At 61.8% G+C, this 26,667-nt stretch overlaps 1 protein-coding gene across 5 annotated transcripts; it reads left to right on the top strand.

Annotated features, from left to right (window-relative positions):
* Positions 1 to 1,252: 1,252 nt before the first annotated feature.
* Positions 1,253 to 23,702, top strand: NR4A1 (nuclear receptor subfamily 4 group A member 1). 5 transcript variants are annotated; one of them, XM_025458828.3, is made up of 10 exons: positions 1,253 to 1,269; positions 6,377 to 6,498; positions 6,938 to 7,021; positions 8,605 to 8,711; positions 18,719 to 19,596; positions 20,386 to 20,515; positions 20,816 to 20,967; positions 21,322 to 21,524; positions 21,620 to 21,798; positions 22,878 to 23,702. In XM_025458828.3, the coding sequence occupies exons 5-10, from the start codon at positions 18,721 to 18,723 to the stop codon at positions 23,132 to 23,134; spliced, it is 1,797 nt and encodes a 598-aa protein (XP_025314613.1). In that variant the 5' UTR covers positions 1,253 to 1,269; positions 6,377 to 6,498; positions 6,938 to 7,021; positions 8,605 to 8,711; positions 18,719 to 18,720; the 3' UTR covers positions 23,135 to 23,702. The 5 variants fall into 5 exon arrangements, with proteins under 5 accessions (XP_025314613.1, XP_035563185.1, XP_025314615.1 ...); XM_035707292.2 differs by lacking the exons at positions 1,253 to 1,269; positions 6,938 to 7,021 and having other exon boundaries at positions 6,367 to 6,498; XM_025458830.3 differs by lacking the exons at positions 1,253 to 1,269; positions 6,377 to 6,498; positions 6,938 to 7,021 and adding an exon at positions 7,070 to 7,522.
* The last annotated feature ends 2,965 nt before the right edge of the window (positions 23,703 to 26,667 follow it).

The raw sequence follows: 26,667 nt of genomic DNA, 5'->3' as shown, positions 1-26,667 counted from the left end.
AGCTGGTGGGGGGCGGCAGGGGGAGAAGGATTTGCTCTGGACAAGGTAGTTCCCTCCCAGGTGTGAGAGAGAAACCTTCCGAGTACTCCCACCCCTAGGACGATGCTTACTGAGGAGGCAGAGGCTTGGAGACTCGGGCCAGAAGAGGGGGGACACTCATGGCTTCCTGGGCCCTGTGGGGAGCCCCTGTGTATTTCCTGCACTAAGCCCTCCTGTGTGGATTGGGGGAAGTCAGACTCCGAGGAGGGAGCAAGGAGAAGAAGGTAACTATGAGTGCCTACTGTGTACAGGGCACCTGCGCAGCTGTTCCATCTCCCGATCACCCGAAAAGGTGGGTCATAGTATCACCCTCGTTTTATGGGTAAGGAAGCCAAGGTCAGAGGGGCCACGTGACTTGCCCTTGGTCATACGGGAGCGCGGGAACAGCTGGATCAGGGAAGCCACCACCCGCCGTGCCCAGCCCTGCCCTCCCACCTCGGGGAATGCCTCCGCCCCCGCTGCGCGCTTGCATGGAAGCTGGGCACCTGCGCGCGGGGTCCCTGGCCCTTGCGGGGTGGCACGCAGGCCAAGCCATCGAGGCGGGGCGGGGTGCGGGGGGGGGGGCGCCCCAGGCTCCGAGGCCCGGGCCCTGTCCTCTTGGCCAGCCCAGGTGCTGTGCGGCTCCGGGCCCCCGCGGGGCCTCTCTGGGCGCCCCTCTCCCGTCTCCTTCCCGGGACGCCCCGGGTGACCTTCATAACCCAGCTCCAGGTGTGCTGCCTGGAAGGTGCCAGCAGGCCCCAGGGCCGTCCCGGCCGAGCGCGCCCCCGGCCGCAGCGGGGCGGGTTATGTAACGGGGTGCGCGGGGGGGGGGGTGCGCGGGGCGGGGCGCTCGCGGCTATTCCGGGCGCCGCTATTTTTAGCCCCATTGATGAGGCTGCGTCGGCCGCCGCCGCCGGGATTCCGGAGACGTCAATGGGCGCGCGTCACGGTCCCCGCCCGCCCACCGGGGGAGGCGCGCCCGGGGCTGGGACGGCGGCGCTGGCGGCGCGGGCTGCGGGGGCGGGGGGCGCGGCCGCGGCCGGAACTGCGGGGCGGGGGGCTGCCCGGGGCGGGGGGCTCCGAGCCGCGGCCGCACGAGCGCGCGGCGGCGGCGGCGGACAGGCGGGGCCCCCGCGCCCCCCGGCCCCGGCCCCCCGGCATGGGCGCCCTGCGGTGCGGAGCGGCTCCCCGCGGGCGGTGCGCGGCCCCGGAAGGCGGGGGTGCCGAGGCGAGCGGAGCTCGGCGGCCCAGGTGACGGGGGCCGGGTGGGGGGCGACGGGGTCCCCGGGACGCCCGGGACGGTGCGGTCTCCGCGAGGGCCGGGAGCCACGCTGGGAGTCCCGGGGTCGGGGCGCAGCGTGTGCGGGGGGGTCCCGCGGGGGTCGGGGTGCAGCTGTGCGGGGGGGGTCCCGCGGGGGTCGGGGTGCAGCTGTGCGGGGGGGTTGGGGGGTGCAGCTGTGCGGGGGGGTCCCGCGGGGGTCGGGGTGCAGCTGTGCGGGGGGGGGGTCCCGCGGGGGTCGGGGTGCAGCTGTGCGGGGGGGTTGGGGGGGTGCAGCTGTGCGGGGGGGGTCCCGCGGGGGTCGGGGTGCAGCTGTGCGGGGGGGGTCCCGCGGGGGTCGGGGTGCAGCTGTGCGGGGGGGTTGGGGGGTGCAGCTGTGCGGGGGGGTCCCGCGGGGGTCGGGGTGCAGCTGTGCGGGGTGCTGGGGGGGTGCAGCTGTGCGGGGGAGCAGGGGGTGCAGCGTGTGCTGGGGGGTCCCGCGGGGGTCGGGGTGCAGCTGTGCGGGGGGGCGGGGGGTGCAGCGTGTGCTGGGGGGTCCCGCGGGGGTCGGGGTGCAGCGTGTGCTGGGGGGTCCCGCGGGGGTCGGGGTGCAGCTGTGCGGGGTGCTGGGGGGTGCAGCGTGTGCGGGGGGGCGGGGGTTGCAGCGTGTGCGGGGGGGGGGTCCCGCGGGGGGTCGAGGTGCAGCTGTGCGGGGGGGCGGGGGATGCAGCGTGTGCTGGGGGGTCCCGCGGGGGTCGGGGTGCAGCTGTGCGGGGTGCTGGGGGGTGCAGCGTGTGCGGGGGGGCGGGGGTTGCAGCGTGTGCGGGGGGGGGGGTCCCGCGGGGGGTCGGGGTGCAGCTGTGCGGGGGGGCGGGGGGTGCAGCGTGTGCTGGGGGGTCCCGCGGGGGGTCGGGGTGCAGCTGTGCGGGGGGGGCGGGGGGTGCAGCGTGTGCTGGGGGGTCCCGCGGGGGGTCGAGGCGCAGCGTGTGCGGGGGCGGGGGGTGGGGGACTGGTTCCCGGAGGAACCTGCGGGCTCAGAGTCAGCCCCGGGCGCGAGTGTGGCGGCCCAGGCTTTCCAAGGCTTTCTCTCCCGGCCGTGGAGGGTGGGGTTTGGCCCACGGGGCGCTGGAGGTGGCCAGGCCGAGACATTCCTTCCATTTCCCCGCCGGCTGCGGGCGGGGCGGGGGGGGGGGGGGGACGATGGGTTCCAGGAGTCCAGGAGTTGGGGAGGGGAGGGACCAGACTTGCCCGGTGCAACCCCATCCTGGGATTGAGTAGAAGAAATCGAACCGGAGAGGGTCAGGTAGAGTCAGGAGCCGACCTGGGGTTAGAAATGCTTCAGAAGAGGCACTTACAGGGCTTTCCAGCGAAGCATTCATTTGGACTTGGGGCTAGTGTTGGGGCACGCAGGGCAAAGGAAGGCCGGGGAGAGGTAGGTGTCTTCACAAAAGCTGTGCCCAAAGGGTGCTGATGGCTCAGGGGGCTGATAACACCCTGGACAGGGGGCTGGGGGGGCGGGCTACAGCCATGGTCCTACACCCACTGCAAGTGAACCTTTAGATCAGTGATTTGGATGAAGACTTAAAAGGGAGGCCGGCTGACTCTTTCTAAAGACCTAGAGCCAAGGGGAATGACAGGTGTACGATAGGATAAAATCAAGATTCCTGATGATGGCAGCCGGGCAGAAGGGTGGACCAAGATGAACAAGATGAATGTGACTGATTATAAATGTTGGGGCCTGTGCTGGAGTGAAGAAAATTAGTTGCAGGAGTTCAGGCCTAGAGCCTGACTCTAAGGGCCAGAGCCTCCCACTTGCTTTCTGGAGTCAGCTGCCTGACAGCTCTGTGCAATCTGAGACCTCTACCCACTAGAGTCGTCCAAGCGGGGAAGAAGGAGGCCTGGCCCTGGGGCTCCCTGGGTCCTAATCCTGGCTTTGTCACTTCCTAGCTGTGTGACCTTCAGCAAGTTGCATAGCATTGTTGCACCTTAGTGTCCCCTCTGGTAAAACTTAGTTCATTATAATAATCTCTTCCTCGTAGCGTCATGAGGCCGAAATGAGAACGTGCATGTAAAGTGCTTGGTGATGTGTCTAGCGCATGGTGTTCAGTAGGTGTTATCTGCTGTTATATTGTTAATACTAGTAGTGTGCCCGTTTCTGGGGGGCAGGGGGACTTGGCCGATGCAGAGCTTATATCCAGGAAGGCACCAGGGCTGCAGAGGGTCTGCCCACCACATCCTGTGGTGAGGAGAAGTTGAGTTAAGAGAAGACAAATACTTGGTAGGAAGGAGGAGGAGGTTTGGGGGGGCCTGTGTGGAGCTGGGATGCAGGGCTGGGGCTCTAGGAGTCGGGGTCGTAGCCCAGCATAGGGAAGGATCCTCGGACTTTGGATCTGCCGTCGAACAGAAGGGACAGTTCCTTAGCTCCGGTGTCCTTTCCATACCTCCTTCCAGGCAGCTGGCCGGTTCTCTCAGCCTAGTTCTTTTTTGTTTTTAAAGATTTTATTTGTTCATGAGAGACACACAGAGAGAGGCAGAGACCTAAGCAGAGGGAGAAGCAGGCTCTACTCTGGGAGCCTGATGAGGGACTCGATCCCAGGACCCCGGGATCACGCCCTGCGCCAAAGGCAGACGCTCAGCCACTGAGCCACCCAGGCGCCCCCCGCTCAGCCCGGTTCTGAGGCAGGCATGTGTGAGTCTTCTTCGGCAACATTCCTCAAATATTTCCCAAGTACCTAGTAGTGCTGAGCTGTGTTTGGGAGAGTGAAGACCACAGCGATTAGGACAGATGAGTGAACAGCTCGGCAGCATTAGTCCGCTGCAGCTAATCAAACCAGGGCCATGTGCCGGCGGTGGGGGCCGAGGCTCTCCAAGGAGGTGAAAGAGGACAGGAGGCCTGGCTGCTGAGAAGGAGCTAAGCATACAGACCTCCCGGGCAATGGCCTCGGTGGAGGGGACAGCCAAAGCAAAGGCCCTGCCTGGGGAGAGAAAGCCCGTGTGCAGGGGGCACAGCAAGGAGGGGGTGCAAGAGCTGGGTCCCAGGTCTGGCCTGATGCTTCCACACCACTTAGGGGGCATCAGTCTCTTCTCCAAGCCCTAGGCTCGCCCTCTGCACAGGTAACTCGGCCCTAGGCTCGCCCTCTGCACAGGTAACTGACCTGGATTCATTCCCCCATCACAGCCTCCCAGGGCCCAGACATGGGGTTCGTGGCTCACTGCCTGGCTTGCCGAGGCCCTCAGTCGAGGCTTGTGGAGGGAATTTTGATCTGAGACAGGAGATGGCATCAGATATCGGCTCCGAGATGTTAAGAAGCACTTTCTGGGCATGACCAATCCCCGACTCTGGCCCCTATTTCTCAGAGACTGGGGAAGATGAGTGCGGAAGACCTGGGCACTTGGGCGGGCCTGACTGTGGTGGGAGCTGTTGGTCGTTCCTGCCCTTCCTCCTCAGCTGTGGACTGGTAGGGAGAAAAGGGAAGGTTGTGCAGGGGAGCCCTGGGGCCTTATTGCAGGCCTGTTTCCGGGGTACGGGACGATGATGGTGTCACTCTGGGAAGCAGGTGTAGCCTGTGAGCTGAGACAGGTTGGAAGCTGATTTGGCCACCTTTTTTATTTTTATTTTTATTATTTTTTTAAGATTTTGTTTATTTATTCGTGAGAGACACAGAGAGGCAGAGACAGGCAGAGGGAGAAGCAGGCTCCCAGGACCCTGGGATCATGCCTGAGCCACCCAGGTGCCCCCTGATTTTGCCCTCTGTTAGGGTTGGAAGCCCCCCAGATGCTCAAGACTGCTCCCCTGCCTTTCACTCCCGGTGCCTTCACCCCTTGGTCTCCATTTCACGCAGAGGAGCATGGGAGTGCTCATAGCTCTGTTAGAGGAGGATCTGGGTACCGTGGTGCAGAGTAGCTCCCTTTAGTCTGTGGACCCTGGGGCAGGGAGGGGTCAGGAGGGCAAGGAAGCCCATTACATCATGTAGCCTCCTCCTTGCACCCTCTACCTCCCAGCATGGGAGCATCTACTTCCCTTTTCCCACGCCTCACATTGCCCCAGAGGGCACCCAGTCCTGCTCTCACTTTGAGGCTCAGTTGAGAGAGGAGAGGGCTGAATTGGGGTGAGAAAAAGGGAAGGAGAGATGTAGGGCCTGGAGTACTCTGGCTGGAAGGGTGGTGCTCACAGTTGGCTCTGGAAGGGGAGACCGGGTGCCCAGAGATGGCTTGGAATAAAACCCAGGGCCTGCGACTGGCTCTGACGTGTCCTCATTTAATTTCTCCTAATAACGATAGTGCTGTTGTACGTGTGTCTGGCGCTCTGCTTTGTCCTTTACACACGTGGACTCATTTTAAGTCCCCCGGCAGCCCCGTGGTTGTTCATTTCGGAGATGTCTATCACCGGTCGGCATTTCCACAGTGGGGGAACCTGGGGCGCAGAGAGGTTCTGCAACTTGCCCAGGATTACAGGTGACAGAGCCAGGACTTGAACGCAGGTGCCGGGGTTCCAGCGTCGGGGCCCTTAACCACTTTGCTTCAAGTTGGGCCTTCGTGTTTGGGGCCCAGAGTGGCTTCACAGAGTTTTTCCTGGGAGTCCCCATTGCTCTGGTTAGGAGTCTGGGCTGCCTGGAGTTGGGGTGATTGAGCCCCTGCCCTGTGGGGTCCTCAGAGACTTTAGGGCCCAATGTGGAGCCCCCTAGGGAGAGAGGGGTATTATTAGCCCTGTCTTCACAGTAGCTCCCTTTTCTCTGCCTACAAAATGCCCTTTTGTGCACGTCAGGGCCAAGTGTTGGACTGAAGCCTCCCCACCCAACGCAGGAGTGGGGAGGACACTGAGGGGCTGGATGCTGGCACGTGTCTCCGTGGCCCTGAGACGGCCCAGATACCGGCAGCAGTTCCTGATCACGTCCCATGTCCCCAAGAACTGTTTGCCTGGGGCTCTGTGTGCCTCCCGGTTCTGCTGCCCAGCCCAGGGCAGTCCTCGGGCTGGCCTGTCGCCTCTCATGGCCTGGGTCCCGCCCCTGTTTCTACTCCTGTGTTTCCTGGCTGTGCCGTCTCTAGGGATTGTCCCTGCTGGCGGGTTCCTCCTCACTCACACTGATTCTCCCTCCGTAGGCTTCCACCATGGACAGAGGCCCGCCCTGGTCCCTCTCTGGTGTCCCAGTTCCTTCTGCCAGACCCTGAAGGCCCAGGGGTCGGTTGACTGTTGTCCGAAGTCTGTTGGCTCATCCAGACTGGTAAGTGCTCTACAGTTGTCTTTTGTACACCTCTGGGGCCCTCAAGCAGGTGGGGCTGGGGGGCAGAGGTGGGTGTGAAGCTGCCGTAAGTGGATGTGGTTTGGGGGATGGAGGGGGAAGCCCTGCAGAGGTGGCAGGCGAGGTGCTGCTCAACTCCGGGAGATCTGATTTCTTTGGTGATGGGGGTGGGGGGTGAGGGGGGATGGAGAGGGGGAAAGCCCAGCTTTCTTAGCAGGATAGGCTGAGGGGCTCTGTCTGGGGGGCATGGGCTGCTGTGGGAGGAGAGGGACAGGGGTGGGGGTGAATGACGACTGTTACCAAGGCAGCATGTGTCTGGTTCTAATGGGGTGTGGCCGGATGGCTCAAGGCCAGGCTGGGAGTATAGCGGGGCAGGGCGGGCAGGGCGGGCATAGGGGATAGGAAATTGGTTTGTTTCCAGGGCGTACACCAGGGGAGTGCACCGGGGCAAGCCTGGGATCATCTCCTGCAGGAGGGCAGTGACCACCCCCTTCCTCCACGGCAGGTATGGGGAGGTGCTTCTATGCAGGGGGAGGATCTTCCTGACAAAGGGCAGTGCTAGACCCTCCACGATTCACCCAGCAGCCCGGAGCGGGAGAGTCTCAGACTTGTGGCCACGGCCAGAGGGATTCTAGGCCTCTAGTCCACCTTCTCCTCCTATGGATGAAGAAACGGAGTTATAGAGCAGAGAAGTGACTTTTTAAGATCCTATAGTGAGGATGTGTAGAGCAGAGTTTATTTTTTTTAAATATTTAATTTATTTATTCATGAAAGAGAGAGGGAGCAAGGGGCAGAGACACAGGCAGAGGGAGAAGCAGGTTCCCTGCTAGGAGCCTGATGTGGGACTCGATCCCGGATCCCGGGTACATGCCCTGGGCCAAAGGCAGACGCTCAACTGCTGAGCCACCCAGGCGTCCCTAGAGCAAAGCTTAGAATCAAGTTCTCCCAGAGGCCCAACCTGCTGGTGGACACACGCCTTCCTCGCCTGAGGACACTTCTGGAGAAGGTACAAGCAGATTCAGGGGTGAGGGGTGGAGTGTAGGAATTGAATTTTCACCTGGCCTTTCCTGAGCCATCTCAGATAATAGGATGGGGCCAAGGGCACCACGGTCCTGGTTACCGTGTTTACCTAAGAGAGCTGGAGTTCAGCCTGACACCCGGGCCGGGGACCTGTGATGGCCTTCCTCTTCCCCCAGAACTGTCTCCGTGCCACAGCCCCCTTCAGGCCTTGAGAGATCCCCAGATGAAGTAGGAGCTGGCTCTGTATCTCCCCCAGCGCCCCAGACACCATTGTCTCATGTGGTGTTGGCGTTCAGGGCACAGGGAGTCCCATGGAGGTGGCTGCCAATGGGGGAGGATGGGGTGTCCAGTCGGAGCCTGGGTGGAAGGAGGGGAAGCCCTGGGAAGCAGGGCCTCCTGTTCCAGGGGCTGGGCTGGGTGTGCACCTGGCCGCCCGCTGGCAGCAGGCTCCGTGCCACCGACCTTGGGCTGGGGGCAGGGAGAGGAATTACTGTACGGAGGAGAGGCAGGTGTCCCTGGTCAGCCGGGGATCTGGACCCGGGAGGCACGTGAGTGAAGATGACAGCAGCAGGCCAGATGGCTTCCCCCAGCCCGGCCCCCACCCCTACCTTCCCTCCGGGTACAGAGCGGCCCCCGTGGGCAGAGTGCTTGTGTTCCCCTCGTTGTCTGGGTGATGGTGGTGCCTGAGTGGAACTCCCATGCCATATACACTGCCAAGGCCACCCCGAGGGGCTGCCAGCCGGGGCCCCGTGAGTGCTAGAGCTGTTGGTCTTGTGACGTGGGCACCTGTGTGCCAGGCCCGGGCACGGGCCCAGGGTCACGCTCACGCCGGGGCTCCCGTCAGCTGACTATTTTGGGCTCTTGCTGACCTGGGCCAAAGTCAGGCCTCCGCCAGGAGGGCCCCGAGGCAGCTCCCTCTGTCCCCAGAGGCCGGCTCTGGTTTCGGCTATATAAACAGAGCAGGACATGCTGGCTTGGAGACAGCTCCACGTCCTAAGCCCGCTCAGCTGGTGCATAGCCTTGGCCGGGCAGGCCGGGCTAACCGGGCAGTCCCGTCTGCTCCCGCAGGGCTCCCTGAGGCCGCCAGGAAGAGCCCCTGACCAACCCCGGGATTCTCGCCTGGTGCAGCTGTCCAGGATCTCGGAGAGTCTAAGCAGATCGTGAAGAGATAGCTGGTGAGTCTCAGGGATGGAGAAACTGAGGCACAGGAGCTGAGCTGTGTGGCTCTTGTGCCATTGTGACCATCCGTGTTGTGGTTTCTTTGGCCTTGAGAGGAGGGGGGCGGAGGAGGAAACAGGAAGGGCTGACCTTCCCAGGCAGTGAGAGTAAAGCTTGACCGGAGTTGGGTGGTGGGGGGGAGCTGCCCTTGGGAGCTCGCTGTGGTCAAGAGCTGGGAGACAGGGAAGGAGACAGGTGCTGGCATCTCTTCGCCCTCCTTGGAGACTTCCACTGCGCTCTCGGTCCTCCCCTTCTGCTGCCCCGGCCCTGGAGGAGGCACTGGCCTGCTAGGCTGGGGAGGGACGCTGAAGTGGACTGGGTGTCCCTGGGTGGGGGGCCTCTGCGTGGGTCCCTGAGCAGGGTCCCTGAGCCCCCTTACCCCCTGTTGGTTGGGTCTAGGGGACCTGGCTTCCCGGAGCCCTCAGCCCCTGCCCCGCTCTCCTTGCCTGGCTCCCTCGCTGGTCTTGGTGCCTGCGAAACAGGGCTGGAGCAAGGTCTGGCAAGTCCGCCAACCATCCTGCCACAAACACGCTCCCCGGGCCCGGGGCCAGGGGCTGCAGCCCGGCATGGAATAAGTGGCAGCTCCTGACGTGGGAGGCTCTTGTGCTCTCCTCGGTTCTCAAAAAAAAAAAAAAAAATTTTCCCCCTTTCTGAACGTGAGTCTCTAAATGAATCCAGAGCCTGTGACTAAAAATACTTTAACAATAGGAAAATGCATCAGTCTTTCCGGCTGGGGCTCGTTATCGGAGGGTTTTTATTTTGGAATTTGAAATTTTGCCCAAGGAGGCTGGGTGGAGACCTTGGGCAGGGGCAGGAGAATTTGGTGGGTGGTGATGTTCTGCAAGGTGGTGGGAGGCCCTCCAAGGGTGGAGGAGAGGAGCTGGCCGGGAGCTGAGCAGGCTCGGGGGGCACGGAGGAGCTGCGAGGAGGGTGCAGCGGAGGCGTGGGCCGAGCCTTCCCAGAGGCACTCGGTGATCTTGTCTGCGTTTCTCCAGCACCAGCGCTGTCTGGCTCTTCTTCCCAAAGTCTGATCTTACTCTTTCGTGCTGATGCTAATTCCTCCTAGCCCTGGAGGGAGGTGAGGGTCGGACTGAGGCAGCCTGGACTAGAGACAGCCTCCCTGGAGAGGGCCCTGACCTCCTCAACTCACAGGCTTTCTCCAGAGTATTAGTTGAGCACTTGCTGCATACAGAGGCTGGTATTTTCCCAGTGCTGGGTGGAGCCACGTCTCTGGGCACGCTCTCATTTCCTTCCACTCAGCCCTGGAGGGGGAAGAGGTGTGGATGGGGTTACTGGTCTCCATTTCTTGAAGGGGGTGCTGACTCCCGAGTCCAGCTGAAGGTCCTGGTATGGGCCTGCCCACCTGCCCCAGGATCCCAGCTGCGGGGTCCTGGAGTCCGGGGCCCCAGGCACTGCTCCATTTCACTGCTGAGCCTCCCGGTGCCCTTAATGAACTGAGCCCTCCCAGCCCCGGGGAGTGTGGAGCGTCTGCCTTGGGCAGATGAGGAACGGCCTCGGAGAGGGCAAGGGACTGGCCCCAGGTGACACAGCAGGCTTCCCAGCTTCTGGTCACAGATGCCTCTGAGAGCCCCCCATCTTCTGTCCCTGCCAGGGCTGGGGCAGGAAGCGGAGGGGGGGGGGCAGTGGGAATCTGTTTCCATGGAGGTGACGGCACGTGTGGTCGCGGCAGAGCCAGAGCCAGGGCCAGGGCCGAGGGATGAGAGCCAGAGGCCGGGGCCTGACCCAGCTGCTGGCGGGAGGGCCCCTGGGGTGGCAGGCGCTGCTCCCTCGCCCACAGCACAAGTCTTCCTCCCCACTGCCGAGGCAGGAAGAGGAATGACCAGGTCGTGCGGCGGAAGGGGGGACACTCCCGTGGCAGCAGGAGGCAGAGGTCATCCTTGGGCCCACCACGCGGGAAGCGTGTGGAGGCCTGTGGGTGGGGACGGTCTTGGTGAAAGTAGGGCAAGTCCCTGACCGGTGCTGGGGGGGGGTGAGGGCTGGTGCAGGGGTGGGGGTCAGCGTGGGAAAGAGGCCGGGCACTTCCACTTCCTCATTGCCCGTTTACCCACATCCACATCCACCCTCTGGGCTGGTGAACGATGCTGGAGGCAGGCTGCCCATCCGGGGCCTGCCCTGGGCTAGTTACTGTTGATGCATGAAGCCGCCCCCCCTGCTGAGGTCGGGGAGCCAGGGCCTTGCTCTCACATTCACACATAGGTGTGAGGGATGAGTCAGCACATTAGTCCCCAGGCCACATTACCCTCGGCTAGGAGGGACAGGGGCTCTCAGGAAACATCCAGGGTTGACGGAAGGCATCCTGTGTGAAGACCCCTGTCTAACGGGAGACAATCGCCTCTGCTAACTGTAGTTGTGCCCTGCGTGTGCCCACACACCACCTTCGTGATGGGAAACGGGCACTGTCCTCTGATGCCAGCAACACACACTTGAATGAATCTGTCCTCAATGAATTCCAGCAGCATTCTGCGTCCGTGTGAATGAATGCGTCTCTCCCATTTAGGCGTGGCTATTTTTGAAACTTTTGTCTTTGAAAATGTAACCTACATCACAGAAAAGTGCACAAATCATAGGTGTGAAATCTTTTTTTTTTTTTTTAAGATTTTATTTTTTCATCCATGAGAGACACAGAGAGAAAGGCAGAGTCACAGGCAGAGGGAGACGCAGGCTCCCTGCAGGGAGCCCGATGCGGGACTCGATCCCGGGACCCTGGAACCCCAGGACCATGACTTGAGCCAAAGGCAGATGCTCAACCGCTGAGCCCCCTAGGCGCCCCCCATAGTGTGAAATCTTAAGAGGACAGTGGGATGACTTTTCCCGGGTGAACACACCTGGCTGATCCTTGCCCTGGTTGGAAACTGGAATGCTTCCGGTCCCACCAAAGACCCCCTCATAGGTGCTGCTGTTTCCAAATACAGACTGTGTGTGTGTGTGTGTGCGTGTGTGTGCGTGCGTGTGCTTGCACACACTTGGATCTGTGTACACTGGGAAGAGCCAAGGCCCAGCAGGCCAGAAGCCACTGTCTGCAGTCCAGAGTGGATCCATGGGCTCAGCACAGGCTTTGGGGGTCAGGGCACCTATATTTGCGTCCTGCCCCCAAGCCTCCATCTCCTCGTTGATAAAATTTGGGTCACAATTCTAAACCTGAAAGGTGGGGGGAGGAATTGACAGGAAGAAACCCTGTGCAGTGCCATGGACTGAGGTCTGACCCTCGAGGTATTCCCCATAATCCCCTTCACCTGTGAGAAGGTGCCTATTATGAAGAGTTAGGCTGGGGAAGGGGGATGGCCTGAAGTCTTGGAGGAGGAGCAGGATTAGAGCAGGAGGGAGGAAGAGGGGTCACTATGAGTGGTGAGAAGTTTCACCCCAAGGTCCTTTTAGGGGAGCAGCAGGGAGCTAGAGGTAATGAGAACACTGGTGCGCTGGGCCAGGCTGTGCTGTGGGAGGCGGGCGGGGACTGTCGTCTCATCTCCCACATGACCTCGTCTCTCCCCGCGCCTCTTGGGCTGTCATGGCCCTGCCTTGCCTTCTAGTCCTTCCCTCTAGTTTTGAATCTCTCCCATCATTACCCCTTTGGTCATTACCTGTCCCTCCCACCCCACACCTCACCCCACAAGGGGCTGTTCACCCTGACCTCGCTCTTGGGGACTGGACTGGGGGACCCCTTGGGAGGCTAAGACCAGCTTAGGCTCCAGGCTTGCCAGGGTCTGCCTTCATTGAGCCTGTCCCCAGAGTTGCACCTTAGCCAGATTCCCCCTCAGAGCTCCAGGATGCCCTGGAGGGCATCTGTCCCACAGGGATGAGACCCAGGGTCCCAAAACCCCTCTTGCCTCAAGCTGGTGCTCCACAGGAGTGAATTTTCACCACTGAAGGGGTGGCCCTGGCTGTGCTCCCACAGAGGGACTCTGCCTTTTTTTTCCTTAGTTGCTTATTTCCAGAGCATAGTGTAGACAGAGCCCGCAGCATCCCTGCCTCCACGAACATGGCCAAGTGGTGGCTGTGGTTGTCTTCCCCTCCATCTGCCTTTGGGGCAGTGAGAATGCAGCCTCCAAACCTGTAGTATCCCGGGGACGTGGGGCCTGGGCTGCAGGCACACATCTGAAGGCTGATGCTGAGATCTGGAGATTTAGGCCAGGCCCTGGGGCAGCTCCTCACCACGCTTAGTTCCCTGGGGCTCCCGGGTGGGCTGGCCACAGATTGGTCCAGCTGCCCCGTAATACACCTGTTTAGCTGGTGCGGGATGGTGGGAACATTGACTTGGCTAATCATGTTTTGCTAACATTGGGATTTTTTGTTTTGCTTTTTTGTTTGTTTGTTTTTTGAGAAAGGCCCTGCTGGGGTGGAGGGAGGCATCCCAGGGTGGGGTGACAGGCTAGATGGGAAGCCAGCCCATGATGTGGCTGGGGCTAGCTTCCCCAGCCCAAACTTGCTATATACTTCTGAGCAAGGCATGGCTCCTCTGGGAATCATTGGGTCCTAATCTGAAAATAGGATGATGTGAATTATATTGGGGGGCAGCCCGGGTGGCTCAGTGGTTTAGCCTTGCCTTCAGCCCAGGGCCTGATCCCAGAGACCCAGGATCAAGTCCCACGTCGGGCTCCCTGCATGGAGCCTGCTTCTCCCTCTGCCTGTGTCTCTGCCCCCCCACCCCCGTGTCTCTCATGAATAAATAAACAAAATCTTAAAAAAAAATTTATATTGGCAGTTTTCTATTTTTTTAAATTATTTTCTTTCTCTTTAAATCCCTATTTTAAAAAAAGATTTATTTATTTTAGAGAGAGAGGGAGCACGAGCCAAAGGAGGGGCAGAGGAGAGGGGGAAAGAGAAGCAGACCCCCACTGAGCACGGAGCCCCACCCCCACCCACCCCCATGGGGTTCCATCTCACGACCCTGAGATCCCTGAGAGATCCCTGAAATCCGGGACCTGAGCTGAAATCGAGTCAGACCCTTAACTGAGCGAGCCACCCAGGTGCCCCATATTTGCAGTTTTAAAGCCTTTTTGTTTTTTTCTTTCTTTGGAATCTCTTTTCCAAGCAAAATCTATGCAAAAACCCAACACAAAGAAAAAACTTTGGTGTGGAAGTGGAGTGTGGATCTTGGATAGGCCCCGGTGCATTATTCGGCCCACGCTTCACCTCCGCCCAGATGGCCCTGAAGGGTCTTCGGATGATGGTTTGGGAAAGACCAGAGCTTTCCGAAGACTGGTCCATGTTGAGACTGTATGCTGAAGTGGGGGAGCTGTGGCAAGTTCTGACCAGATCCCTGAGTGAGATTGCTGTTGCATGAGACTGCTCCGCTGGTGGGGAGCGGGCGTTTGGGAAGAGGAGACAAGCTGGTCTAAGGGGCCATTTCCTTACTGGTTGTGGGCAAGGAGAAGTGGAGGTCACTGGCCTCACTCAGCGGGCCTGCTGTCCTGCACCAGTGAGGCGTGGGCTGTGGCTGGCAGTAGGAACGGGGATCCGAGAGACGTTCCAAGATAGAATTTCAAGAAAAAATGAGAAGTTGCTTGTGGGGCATCAGGAGCAGAGATGGGGCAGTGGGCAGAGGGGGTACAGCGAGGACAAGCTCTGTGGGCACCGCATGAGGTTCGAGATGCTGGCCGGACCTTTGGGCAGCAGGAGAGGCTGGAAACTAGGGTGTGGGAAACCCAACCCGAGAGGTGAGAGTGGAAGTGAGGAGGAACAGGAAGTGCCTCAAGGCTAGGGGGAAGTGCTGTCGGGTGGCCAGATGAGGTGAGAGTAGGGCCATCAGCGCAGGCGCAGTGGAAGCAGGAACTCTTCGAGCTGACTTGCGGGGAGAAGGGGACCGGGTGGGACCCCAGTGTTTGGGGGGGTGTCTCTTCTTGTAAACGTTAGCACTCCTTCCCCTCTCTCTCTTACTTAGCAGGTGCAGGCTCCCCAGGTTCAGGGGTGGAATGGGGGTGTCGAGGTGACAACCAGACCAGGGAGGCCTCCAGGTGGCTGCAGTGCGGCCTGTGCCCGATCCATCGATGCAGCCCTGGCCATCCCTTCTGGCTTCACGGGGCAGGTCGAGGCTACCCTCTCCACAGGTGGTCAGGGGAGGGCGTGAGAAGATCCCCTAGAGATGCAGTGAGAGGCCCTGGGGGGGGGGGGGGCAGCGTGTGCCACCACCTTGCCGTGTGACCTTGAGCAAGTGCCATCATTTCCGAGCTTGTTTATTTATAAAATGGGGAAAAAGAGTCGGCACAAATTTGACCAGATTTCTCAGGCCCCGCCCGGTTCTGAAATTCGGTCATTTCCCAGCTGCAGCGCACCCACCCTGGAAGGGACTGGGAAGCGATCAGGGCCAGCGCGTGGAGCGGGGCCCACCGGCCAACGCCTGCCCTCGGAAGGTGCCCTGCGTGGGAGAGTAGGGGGCGGAGGCAAGCGGGGGGAGGGGGGCTCGAGGCTCAGACGACCCGGTGACCCTGCTGCTGGGGAGTAAGTGGCCGCGCTGCGCCGCGGGCTGGAGGGGCGCAGGCTGCGGGGGGGGGCGGGGTGCGCCCCGAGGTGCGCCCCAGGCCTCCGGGGAGGCTGCGCGGCTGCGAAGGCGGAGCAGCGGGCGCTGCAGGGAGCTCAGCCCGGGGAAGCCCCGCGGCCGCGGCTCTAGAGCGCCCCCTCCTCGGGGTGGCGCGGCCCGGGGCGCGCGGGGCGGGGGGAGCCTCGGGAGTCCGCGAGCTGCTATTTTTAGCGGGCGCGGCGGGCGCGCGGGGACTATTTATAGATCAAACAATCCGCGCTCCCTGCGTCAATGGAACCCCGCGTGCGTCACGCGCGCAGACATTCCAGCCTCTCGCCCCGCCCCCCGGGCTCCCCGGCCCGCGCCTCCCCCCGCCGCCTCCCGCCGGAACCGCGCCGCCCCCCGCGCCCTTGTATGGCCACAGCTCGCCGGGCCGCGTGCGTCAGTGGCGCCCCCGCCCCTCGCCGTGCGTCACGGAGCGCTTAAGAGGAGGGTCGGGCTGCGCCGGGGAGCCCCAGCGGCACAGGCTGCGGAGCCCGGAGCGCGCGGCCGGGAGCGCACACGCGGGACGGACGGGCGGGCGGAGCGGAGCCGCCGGGTAGGTGCCCCGCGGGGAGCGTGCGCCCCAGCCCCGGCTTTCGGGGTGTTGCATGGGGGAGACGGCCGTCCGCGCGGGCAGAAAGGATGTTGTGGGGTCGGCGTGCAGGGGCGCGGGCGCTGGGTGCAGCCCGGGCGTCGGGGGGAGCGCTTGCAGCGGGGGCACGACCCGGGCCGCACTCCAGCCCCCGGGCGCCCGAGAGGTGCAAGGTGGAAGCCAGGTGGAAGCCGCGGGGGGGGGGGTGGGGTGGAGTTGGAGTTGGCACCGGGAGTGGGGACTTGCTGGGGACGAGGCTGCCTGTGGTTCAGCGCCCCCCCCCCCACTTGGGTGCCCGAGTGGCCCAGGGCGCCCCGGACCGAGGTGCTGATGGGCTCTCGGTACAGTGGGGCGGGGTGTGTGTGTGTGTGTATGGGGGGGAAGATCCCCAGAACTTGAGTTGCAAGGATCCGCGGGACTCCTGCCAGCTCTGGGTTTCCAAAAGGGTCTCCTTCCTCCCCGGCTGGTCGGCCTCCTCCCCGACCCTCGTTCCTTTAGTTGTTTTCTTAACACGTTAGAGGCTGTGGCTTAGTTTGCAGGGATCCCCGAAGTTGGTGCCTGAGCGGTGTTAGGAGACTTCTGGATTGCTGGAGGAAGTGGCCAGCATGGGGGGCTTGGCTGAGCTGTGGAGGGGGGCTGCTGGTGTTCCACTCAGTCTTCTTAGAGGCAGGGTCTGGGAAGCACCGGGAAGATTGGTTAAGAGGTGTCTTGGATCCTGTGGGGCGTGGGGGCGGGTGCGGACAGAGGAGAGAGAGAGAGAGGTGTGGAAATCTTGGTCCTTGGGGATCCCGAGTGAGAATTGCTCATGTTGGAGTCCCTGGTGTAGTACCTGAAGGACACCCCCCACAGCCCCACAGCCCGGTCACACCCGTGCCCCCCTCCCCCCAGTCCCCGTTGGATCCTACAGGTAGGGTGCAGCCCGCAGCTTGTTCAGCATAACAGGTGCAAACCACATTGTTGCCAGGACCTGCCTGAAGCCGGATCCTCCCTGTTCCCTCCTCCAGCCCCGCCTCTTCCTCCTCCCTGGGGGACTGCTTCTCCCCCACCCCCTTGACGCTGGATGCAGGTCCATATCTGCTGTAGTTAAGTACCTGCGCCGAGGGGGGTGGAGGGGGAGGACAGGTTGGTGGGGGTTGATCCGGATGTGGGATGTCCAAGTGGAGAAACAGGATTTGAATAAGGCTGGAACACCCAGCCTTATTCCAGGTGGCTGCTACCTCTTCTCCACCCCAAACCCATCCCTGCCCCGGCTGTCCTAGCGCTGGAAGACGTGGCCACTCTTATCTCTTGCAGGTGCCGCGTATGCCTGCGGGCGGGCGGGTGGGCACTACCGGGTGGCTGGTGCAGAGCTTGAGGGGCTGTGTGGCCCCCGGCCGGTTGTGGCAGTGTCAGGCCAGGGGTGCGTCGCCCGTGGAGGTGGGAGAGGGCTGGACCCAGAGGACGTTCCCCCCCTCGCCCCCCCCCTCCCCGGGCTCTTGGCCAGGAGGTGGTGCCAGCCTTTGCCCCCTCTCTCTGTTCCCTTGATCGTGGCACTCTGTGTTCCAGCTTGCTTTCTTGCCCCGCCCCCCCCCCCCCCCCCCCCCCCCCCCCGGCCCTGGCTGGGAGGGCCAGAGCCGTGCAGACCCCAGGGGTGGACATGGGATGGGAACCCGTCCCGGGGCCGCCTCTGCGCTAGTTTGCCACGGGTCTGCAAACTTGAGGATCTCCTTCTAAGTGGTGCTGTCTCTGCCCCTTCAGGCCGCTCATGATTGAGGGTGTAACCAACCCTCTTTGCCTGAGCGCCTGGGTTATTCAGGGCCCAGAAACTCCTTCGTGGAGGGACCCAGGCGGGGGCAGGATGGCTTCCATCTGCCCACCTCCCGCCAACAGGCTCCTCCCTGTATGGCCACCTCGAGTCTGCTGGACTCAGAGTTCTCTTATAAAACTAACAAGAGGCAATGCTTTGGGGGTAGCAGAGAAATTCTTCTTAGGGACTGTCCATTCTCCTGGAAGTCTAGGGGGCCTGTTCTCTCCTCCTTCCTGCCCCTATTCGGCTTCCCTCCGGCGTACAGCCTTTAAAGGTCTGGAGCCCAGCTACTTGATCCCCTGGGGAACTGGGGATTGCTGAGGAGGGCCGGGGCTCCCTTCCTTTTTGCCTTTGGGAGCATCCCAGGCGGTGCCGAGTGGGTGCCCATCCCCAGATGGCAGGACTGGGGTGCGCGTGGGAGCTGCAGCCTTTGTTCAGTGTGTCGGGTGGGGGCAGGGATGGGGGACAGGCTCGGGGCTGCTTAGGCCTCTTGCTTAGCAGCTGGGCCTTCAGTCTCGACTCCTCTTCCATTTTCAGGATGTCCTTCCCAGGCACCGTGGGGGGAGGAGGAGAGGGGGCTTTGCAAAGGCTGGGCTGTGCCTGGGAATATTCCCAGAAGTGCCAGGTTGGAGAAATGACATACCTTCACCCAGAGAGTGGGCTAAGTAAGGCTTTGCCTGGCTGCCTCTCCCACCCACCCTTCTTCCAGCCCCTGCCCACGCCTTACCCGGTGCGGGAGGGCAGGGGGCTGAAGGAACACAGCTTCCCCCTGTTCCAGCAGAGAAATGCTGGCTAGATGCCTTCCCTAGGGTTCCCAGGCTGACCGGGGTGTGGCTGGCCTTCCAGCTGAGCCCACTCCTGCTGGGCCACTGCCCGGGGGCTTTGTGACATGAGGGTTGAGATGGCACTCCGGCTGCGGACCAGGGTTTCTGGGTTCTCTGCTGGGCCATGGTGCCCTGCGTCTGGCTGGGACTCCTGCCACCTGGCTGCTCAGGGACCTAAGAGGTCAGGCTTCAGGCTTCTCTCGCTGACTCTCACTCCCCCCAATCTTGGTCTCCTCCCCCTGCAGAGATGCCCTGTATCCAAGCCCAATATGGGACACCAGCACCAAGCCCAGGACCCCGAGACCACCTGGCAAGCGACCCCCTGACCCCCGAGCTCAGCAAGCCCACCATGGACCTGGCCAGCCCTGAGGCAGCCCCCACCGCCCCCACGGCCCTGCCCAGCTTCAGCACTTTCATGGACGGCTACACGGGGGAGTTTGACACCTTCCTGTACCAGCTGCCGGGAACGGCCCAGCCATGCTCTTCGGCCTCCTCTTCGGCCTCCTCCACGTCCTCCTCCTCGGCCACCTCCCCCGCCTCTGCTTCCTTCAAGTTTGAGGACTTCCAGGTGTACGGCTGCTACCCTGGCCCCCTGAGCGGTCCCCTGGACGAGACCCTGTCCTCCAGCGGTTCCGACTACTACGGCAGCCCCTGCTCAGCGCCGTCCCCGTCCACGCCCAGCTTCCAGCCACCCCAGCTCTCTCCCTGGGATGGCTCGTTCGGCCCCTTCTCACCCAGCCAGACGTACGAAGGCCTGCGGGCATGGACAGAGCAACTGCCCAAGGCTTCTGGGCACCCCCAGCCGCCTGCCTTTTTTTCCTTCAGCCCCCCTACTGGTCCCAGTCCCAGCCTTGCCCAGAGCCCCTTGAAGCTGTTCCCCTCACAGGCCACCTGCCAGCTGGGGGAGAGAGAAAGTTATTCCATATCCACGGCTTTCCCGGGCCTGGCGCCCACTTCTCCACACCTCGACGGCCCAGGGATGCTGGACGCACCGGTGCCTTCGGCCAAGGCCCGGAGCGGGGCCCCCAGTGGAAGCGAGGGCCGCTGTGCCGTGTGTGGGGACAACGCTTCGTGCCAGCATTACGGCGTCCGCACCTGCGAGGGCTGTAAGGGCTTCTTCAAGGTACTGGACTGCCCTGGCTGCGGCTTTTTGTGGGAAGCGGGCAAGGCCGGTCTCTTTTCCCAGCAGGTTGTCTCTGTGGCAGCCTCCCTGGGGTTCTCTTCCCAACTAGTCCTGCCCTTCAGGAAGGGGTCACCTCTGCAGGTGGGCCACCCTCCTGGGGACCCACAGATGGCAGCGGGCTGCCTGTAGAGGGGTGGTGACATGTGGGCGAGGGTGCAGGCTGCGGGGGTGCCCCCGGGAGGGTACATTCGAAAGGCCAGCCTCTGGTTTCCCTTTGCCCGTCCTCCCCCAACCCAAGGTCCTGGTGAGAAGGGGGCCCCAGGCACTCATGTTCCTGGCGTGAGATAAAAGGATCCGGGAAGAGGGCTGGGGGTGGACTAGGGAACAGGCCGTATGTTTGTCCCAGCTCTGGGTGCCTGCTCAGCTTCCCGTCCCCACCCCCTACCCCTCCTCTGTCCTCGCTTGTCTGTCCCGGAAAAGGCACGTTGAGAAGTCCAGATACCTGGGCTGCCAGGGAGCCCCGAACCCCTGGCCCCTGATCTTGTGTCCTGGAGGGGAGGGGGGTCTCCCTCCTTCGGCAAAAACCTCCCCCAGTGTCCCCAAGATTTTCTCCTTCCTCCCCCCCCACCCCCCGCCATCTCTCCCTCCCCTGCCACCCAAATGTTAGAAAAATAGCTGTGAACAGAGGGTGCTTTTGTCTGTGATGGCAGCAGGATCTGGACAGTCCCCTCCCCTGCCCCCCCCCCCGCCCGACTCTGACAGCCTGTTCCCTGTTGCCCCCCCATCCAGCGCACAGTACAGAAAAACGCCAAGTACATCTGCCTGGCTAACAAGGACTGCCCTGTGGACAAGAGGCGGCGAAACCGCTGCCAGTTCTGTCGCTTCCAGAAGTGCCTGGCCGTAGGCATGGTGAAGGAAGGTGGGTGGCTGGATGGGCTGGCCGGACAGAGGCAGGCCTGAGGGGGGCAGGGAGGCCGTCCCAAGACATCTGTCCTGGTGGGCCGCGGTGGATGGCATGATCTGACCTTACCTGCCTGCACTCCACCTCTGGTCCACCTGCCTGGCTCATCGGGGGCGGGAGGGTGCTCTCTGTAGGGTCTCAGGGGCTCTAGGTCCTTAGGCTCCAAGGGACCTCGAGCATCGATGCACAGAGCCTGAGTGGAGAGTCCCTTCCCTGGACCCCTTCCTCCCTTCCTTAGCCCTGCCCGTTTCTCTGCAGTTGTCCGGACAGACAGCCTGAAGGGGCGGCGGGGTCGGCTCCCTTCGAAGCCCAAGCAGCCCCCGGACGCCTCCCCTGCCAACCTCCTCACGTCCCTGGTCAGGGCACACCTGGACTCCGGGCCCAGCACAGCCAAACTGGACTACTCCAAGGTGAGGCCCGGCGCGCTCCACACCTAGGGCCTTGGTGCACACTGCACGCGGGCCCCGCCCCAGGCCAACAGGTCGGGGAGAGCGGAGCCCCCTTTGGGCTGCTTGGCTGGAACAGTGCACCCCCCTTAGGTGGGCGGCCAGTTAGAAAAATGTGCTGCTTCCAGCAGCCTCAGCCCCGGGTTGGTGTCTGAGAATTGGCGAGCAGGAGCAGGGACTGAACCTCGGTTCCTCTCTCGCCGCTTCTCCCCGCCCCCCGGGATCTGGTGATCATCAGAGTGGGGGACGGGGCTGTACGAGGGGGCCCCGGTGCAGGGCCCTTCACGTGGCGGTGCTGACCCCGCCCGACCACCTCAGTTCCAGGAGCTGGTACTGCCCCACTTCGGGAAGGAAGATGCCGGGGACGTGCAGCAGTTCTACGACCTGCTTTCGGGTTCCCTGGAGGTCATCCGCAAGTGGGCCGAGAAGATCCCCGGCTTTGCCGAGCTGTCCCCGGGTGACCAGGACCTGCTGCTGGAGTCGGCCTTCCTGGAGCTCTTCATCCTCCGCCTGGCCTACCGGTGAGTTGCCGTTGCACGCTCAGCCCCTCGCCTGCTGCCCTGTCCTCGGGCCCCCCACCGCCCTGACCCACATCTGCATCATCCCTCCCCGCCAGCTCGAAGCCGGCCGAGGGGAAGCTCATCTTCTGCTCGGGCCTGGTGCTCCACCGGCTGCAGTGCGCCCGCGGCTTTGGCGACTGGATCGACAGCATTCTGGCCTTCTCTCGGTCCCTGCACGGCCTGGTGGTGGACGTCCCTGCCTTCGCCTGCCTCTCGGCGCTCGTCCTCATCACAGGTGAGTGGCCAGTGGGGAGCCGGGGAGGGTGTGAGGGCCCGGCATCTGGCACTTCGGGGGGCGGGGGGGCCCACATTTCGGAGTGAGGGCGCCCAGATGCAGAGAGGGGCAAGCATTCGCTCAGAGTGACACAGCTAGGAGGCAGCAGAGCCAGGGTCCAGGCCCCGCAGCGTCTGACCGCAAAGCCCAAGGCAGTCTGTGAATCATCCCCTGCCCTCCAGGATGCACCCTGCGTAGCTGTCGTGTGGGGCCTGGGGTTTTGGGTTTGTTTTTAAAATCTTCTGAATTATGTCACATGCAGGAGAGCTTACGGATGCTAAACCTTGGTGAGCTCAGCACACCCACGTAGCCAGCACCTAGACCAGGAAACAGAACCCCACCTTGTACCTATCCCCCTAGTGTCGTCAGCTCCCCCAAGGGTAACCGTTGCCCTGACCTCCAGCAGCATAGGTTACCTGTGCCTGTTGGTTACTTTATGCAAGTACAGTTACTCAGGACACAATTTTTTGGTGTTAAGCGAAGAGGTTTTCAGATCTCTTTTTTTTTTCTTTTAATTTTTTTTAAAGCCCCCGAATCTGCACCCATTTCCCTTTCCGCTTAAATTCCACAGAGGACCCAGCCAATATAGTACAAAATCCGGGGCACTTTGGGCTGAAGGAGTGGTGGGTTTTGGAATCAGCTTTCCGTGGAGGTGACCTCTAAACCATACTGCTCGGCTCCAGGGCTTCTCAGAACCAACAGGGAGAGAACCACTGGCCAAGGCAGAAAACCTGGTTAGGGATTTAGTTCGTTTGAGTGACCTTGGGCCAGTCATTTAACCTCTTAGGGCCTCAGTTTCTCATTTGGAAGATGAGGATAACGAGTACGACTGCCTGTCGAGACCACTGGACTTCCAGTGGGGCCTGAATACGGCTCCTGCGGGAACTTTTTTTTGCAGAGCGCAGGGGAGTGTGAGGGATAGCCAGTGGGGACAGTTCTTGGGCAGGGAGCAAGTGGGGCGAGGCGGGGTCTTGAGGTACGGGAGTGGCTGTTCCTCTGGCAGGTGGCTGACCTGCCCCTTCCCCTCTGTGCCCCCCTAGACCGGCACGGGCTGCAAGAGCCAAGGCGGGTGGAGGAGCTGCAAAATCGCATCGCCAGCTGCCTGAAGGAGCACGTCTCGGCCGTGGCGGGCGAACCGCAGCCGGCCAGCTGCCTGTCACGCCTGCTGGGCAAGCTCCCCGAGCTGCGGACCCTGTGCACCCAGGGCTTGCAACGCATCTTCTACCTCAAGCTGGAGGACTTGGTGCCCCCTCCGCCCATTGTCGACAAGATCTTTATGGACACACTGCCCTTCTGACCCCAGCCCAGGAACACGCGTGCGCCGTGAATGCACGCTCCTACACCACCCCACGTGCCTTTAGCCCATGGCCCACGGACCCTCAGAGCACCCCCAGCCTGGGCTTGAGCCGCAGACCAGCCGGCCTCCGCCCTTGTACTGGGTGGTTGGCAGGGAGCTCACGCCCTGGGGGAGGGGGATGCATTCATGGGGGTGACCCCTACTACTTGTCTTAGCCCCCAGCCCAGCCCTGGCCTTCATGTTTTTGTAAGATAAACCGTTTTTAACACACACCGCCGTGCTGTAAATAAGCCAGATGCTGCTGTAAATATAGGAAGGAAGAGGCCGAGATGGGAGTGGGGGCTCGGAGGGAGGGGCGGCCCCCACCAGCCCGGGCAAGCCTCTCCCGCCTCCTTGCACCTGCTCTCTCTTCCCACCCTCTTTCCACATGTACATAACCTTACTCTACAAAGAAGACAAATGACAGATTCTGACATTTATATTTGTGTATTTTCCTGGATTTATAGTATGTGACTTTTCTGATTAATATATTTAATATATTGAATAAAAAATAGGCCTGTAGCTGAAATCGGGAGCCTGTCTATCTCTGACACCTTCCCCCACACCACATCTCCCTGCCCCCCACCCCCTGTCCCCCATAATTACCGAAGAGACAGAAATAACTCTAGGCAAGTCGTGGATATTACCAACCTGAGCTAACAGGCCTCAGTTTACTCTTCTGTAAGAGGTGGATAATAATGACACCCACTCCTTGGGGGCGTTACACAGAGCGCTCAGACTAGTCTCGAATGTGCGGAGAGCCTTGGATAAGCCCCCACCTCGTGGATGGGGCCTGCAGCAGAGCCCAGCTGGCTGAGGGACGAGAGCACCACTCTGGGGTCACGGTCTCTGATTGGGCTTCTCCATCTGCAAAACGGCGAGGGGCAGTGCCTACCTCGTGTTGTTGCTGGGAGTACAGGAGCTTGGGCGGGAGGGCTGAGCCTGGGGCTGGGTACAGGGCAGCCCAGGATGACGTTAGCTGTTGTTAGTGGAAGTTTCTTTTCTGTCTGCATTTTCACCATTCCTCCGGACCTGCCTGGCACCCCACTAATAAGAGCCGGGTTGCTGGTGGCCCTTGTCCCTTTGGTAAAAAGATTGTTCTGGGGTGCCTACCTGTACTCAAGTGCCCCTCCGTACATCCTCCAACTTCCAAGCTCATCAGTTGCTTAACTGGCTTAAAATGCGGATTCCTCAGATCTATGTCAGAAACTCCGATTAGCTGAGGGGTAGGACCCATGAATCTGCGCTTATGCCAAACACCCAGAGTGCTTGCCAGGCAGGTGTCTCAGAGCCACTTTTTTGAGAAACATGAACCTAGGTCAGCCCTAGCCTGAGAGGGCCGAGGTAGGGGTCCAGCCCCCTTCACTGAGCTCAGTGTCTTTCTAGATTTCTTCCCAAGGACCTGGTAGGAGACCTGAAAGCACTGCCCCTTACACCTGCTCCTCACAACCCTTGGCCCAGGACTCGAGTCTCCACCTTTGTGGCCCCTGCCTGGATGGAAGTCATATAAACTAGGGATTTGCTCCCGAGGATGGAATCAAGGGCCTTTCCTAGTGCTCCAGCCACAGCCCCGGGAGCTCTCGACCACATGCCCTCGCTTGAATGCTAGGAAGTCAGTGCAGCCCCAGGCCTTGTCAAGGGTCTCCATGTGGTTGGGGTGGGGAGCCCTGGGCCCCACGCACGGTGGCCACCACCTCCAGCATGTGTCCCCGGCACCCCCAGCCAGAGTCCCCGAATGAGCCTCTGTCAAAGCCCATACTTGGCAACGTCCGAGGCAGGCAGGGGTCAGTTAGATCTGCTTCTATTCTCTGCCCTGCCTCCAGCTCCATGCTGCTCTCTGAGAAGCCCCTCTTCCTCCCTGAGTCTTGATTTCCCCATCCGCTCACTGGGGAGGTGGGTGTAGTGGCAGTCCTCTGGTTAGGAGCAGAGATTGCTGGGAAATCTCCCACCAGCTGTGGGATTGGATGGAGTCCTGTCCCTTTGGGTCACTCTCTTCCATACCCTCGACTTCAGCAAAGATAGATGCGGAGCACAGGGCAGAGGATGGGCAGGGGCAGGAGCTGGGGCAGGGGCAGGGGCGGGCCGTGGAGAATCTTGGTCCATATGGGTATCTATGCCCGTAGTGATGATAATCACCACCACCTACGAGGTTCCATCACCCACCAAGTTCTTTTCACATGATATTTGTCATTTTGCACCCTCACTACCACCCTATGAGTTGAGTGTGGTTATCTCCACCGCATGGACAGGGAGCAGAGCTGAGTAGCAGAGAGCAAGACCCCTGGAGCTGGACTACCTGGCTCTAAGTCTTGGTTCCAGAGCTCCTTCTAGCTGTGGAATTTTGGCTAAGTTAGCATCTCCCTGTGTGAATGGGGAAACAACTGTATCTATCGCGTAGAGTTGCTACAGTGACCAAGTGTTTCAGACAGCGCCTGGTGGGGAGCAAACACCGGATAAATCATAGCTGTTGCTTTTACAAAAGAGGAGAAAGGAAATGACTTTCCCAAGGTCACTCGCCTTCTAAGTGGCGGAGCAGGGTGTGTCTAACGACCTAACCACTAGGCCTCCCTGCCCAGGCCTCGTAAATGGAAGGCGCTCGCTCCATCCATCCCACGGTGGCTCCTCTCCAGGACTCGGCCACTGGGGTACAGGGTGGGAGGCTGATTTCCCCAGCCCCGCCCTGCCCCACCCTGCCCCGCCCTAGGGCCGAGCCCCGAGGCAGGCCCTTTCTTTCCACTGAGCAACTGGAAGAACTGGCCCCCGAGTCTTGCTAGGGGCTGGGAGGGCGAACAAGGGGGCATTGAGCCTGGTGGGGCCTCACAATGGCTGCTCTGTCCCGGCTAGCCGGGGGCTGGGCCCGTTTCCGACGGGGACAATAGTCAAAAGGCAGTGACGCCGGCAGGGCCTGGAATCCCAGGCGGGATTTTCCAAGGCCTCAAAGCCTGCTGTTTGTCCTCACATGGAGACCCAGGAAGCCTGCCTCCCTGTCCCCCCCCACCCCACCCACGCTGGGCCCTGTGCCCAGAGGCCCTGGCCCCCTCCCCAGGCCCGAGGTGCCACTGTGACGGGCTGGGGTGGCTCTGAGGCCTAGGATCCGAGTGGGCGCTCTGCACCCCGGAGTCTGTCTGGTGCCCTCCTCTGGGGCCTGGGCTCTGGCCACGGGGACACTTGGTTTAGGAGGGAGCCGGCGAAGGTCGGCCTCAGGGAGGCCCTGAAGGTCACGGCACGGCCCGGACCTGAGCCGCGGTGTGGTGCCCCGCGCTGGGCCCTGGGCGGCCTGCTCCGTGCGGCGTGGGCAGGGCCGGGGCCCTCCTGCCACGACAGCCAGGCCCGGGGTGTCCCGGGGTTCTCGCTTGAATCTGAACCGAAACCCCAGAACGGCGGGGCCTCCTCCCAAGGTCCTCAGAAGATGGGGCTGAGGGCTGAGCTTCCGGCCGCCCCCCGGGAGGACACAGCCCGGCGCCAACCCCCGCGCGCCCCTGCTCCCGGCTCAG

This window comes from Canis lupus, chromosome 27 (assembly GCF_003254725.2).
Source record: "Canis lupus dingo isolate Sandy chromosome 27, ASM325472v2, whole genome shotgun sequence".
Lineage (NCBI taxonomy): Eukaryota > Metazoa > Chordata > Mammalia > Carnivora > Canidae > Canis > Canis lupus.
This window is presented reverse-complemented; position numbering and strand designations above follow the sequence as displayed.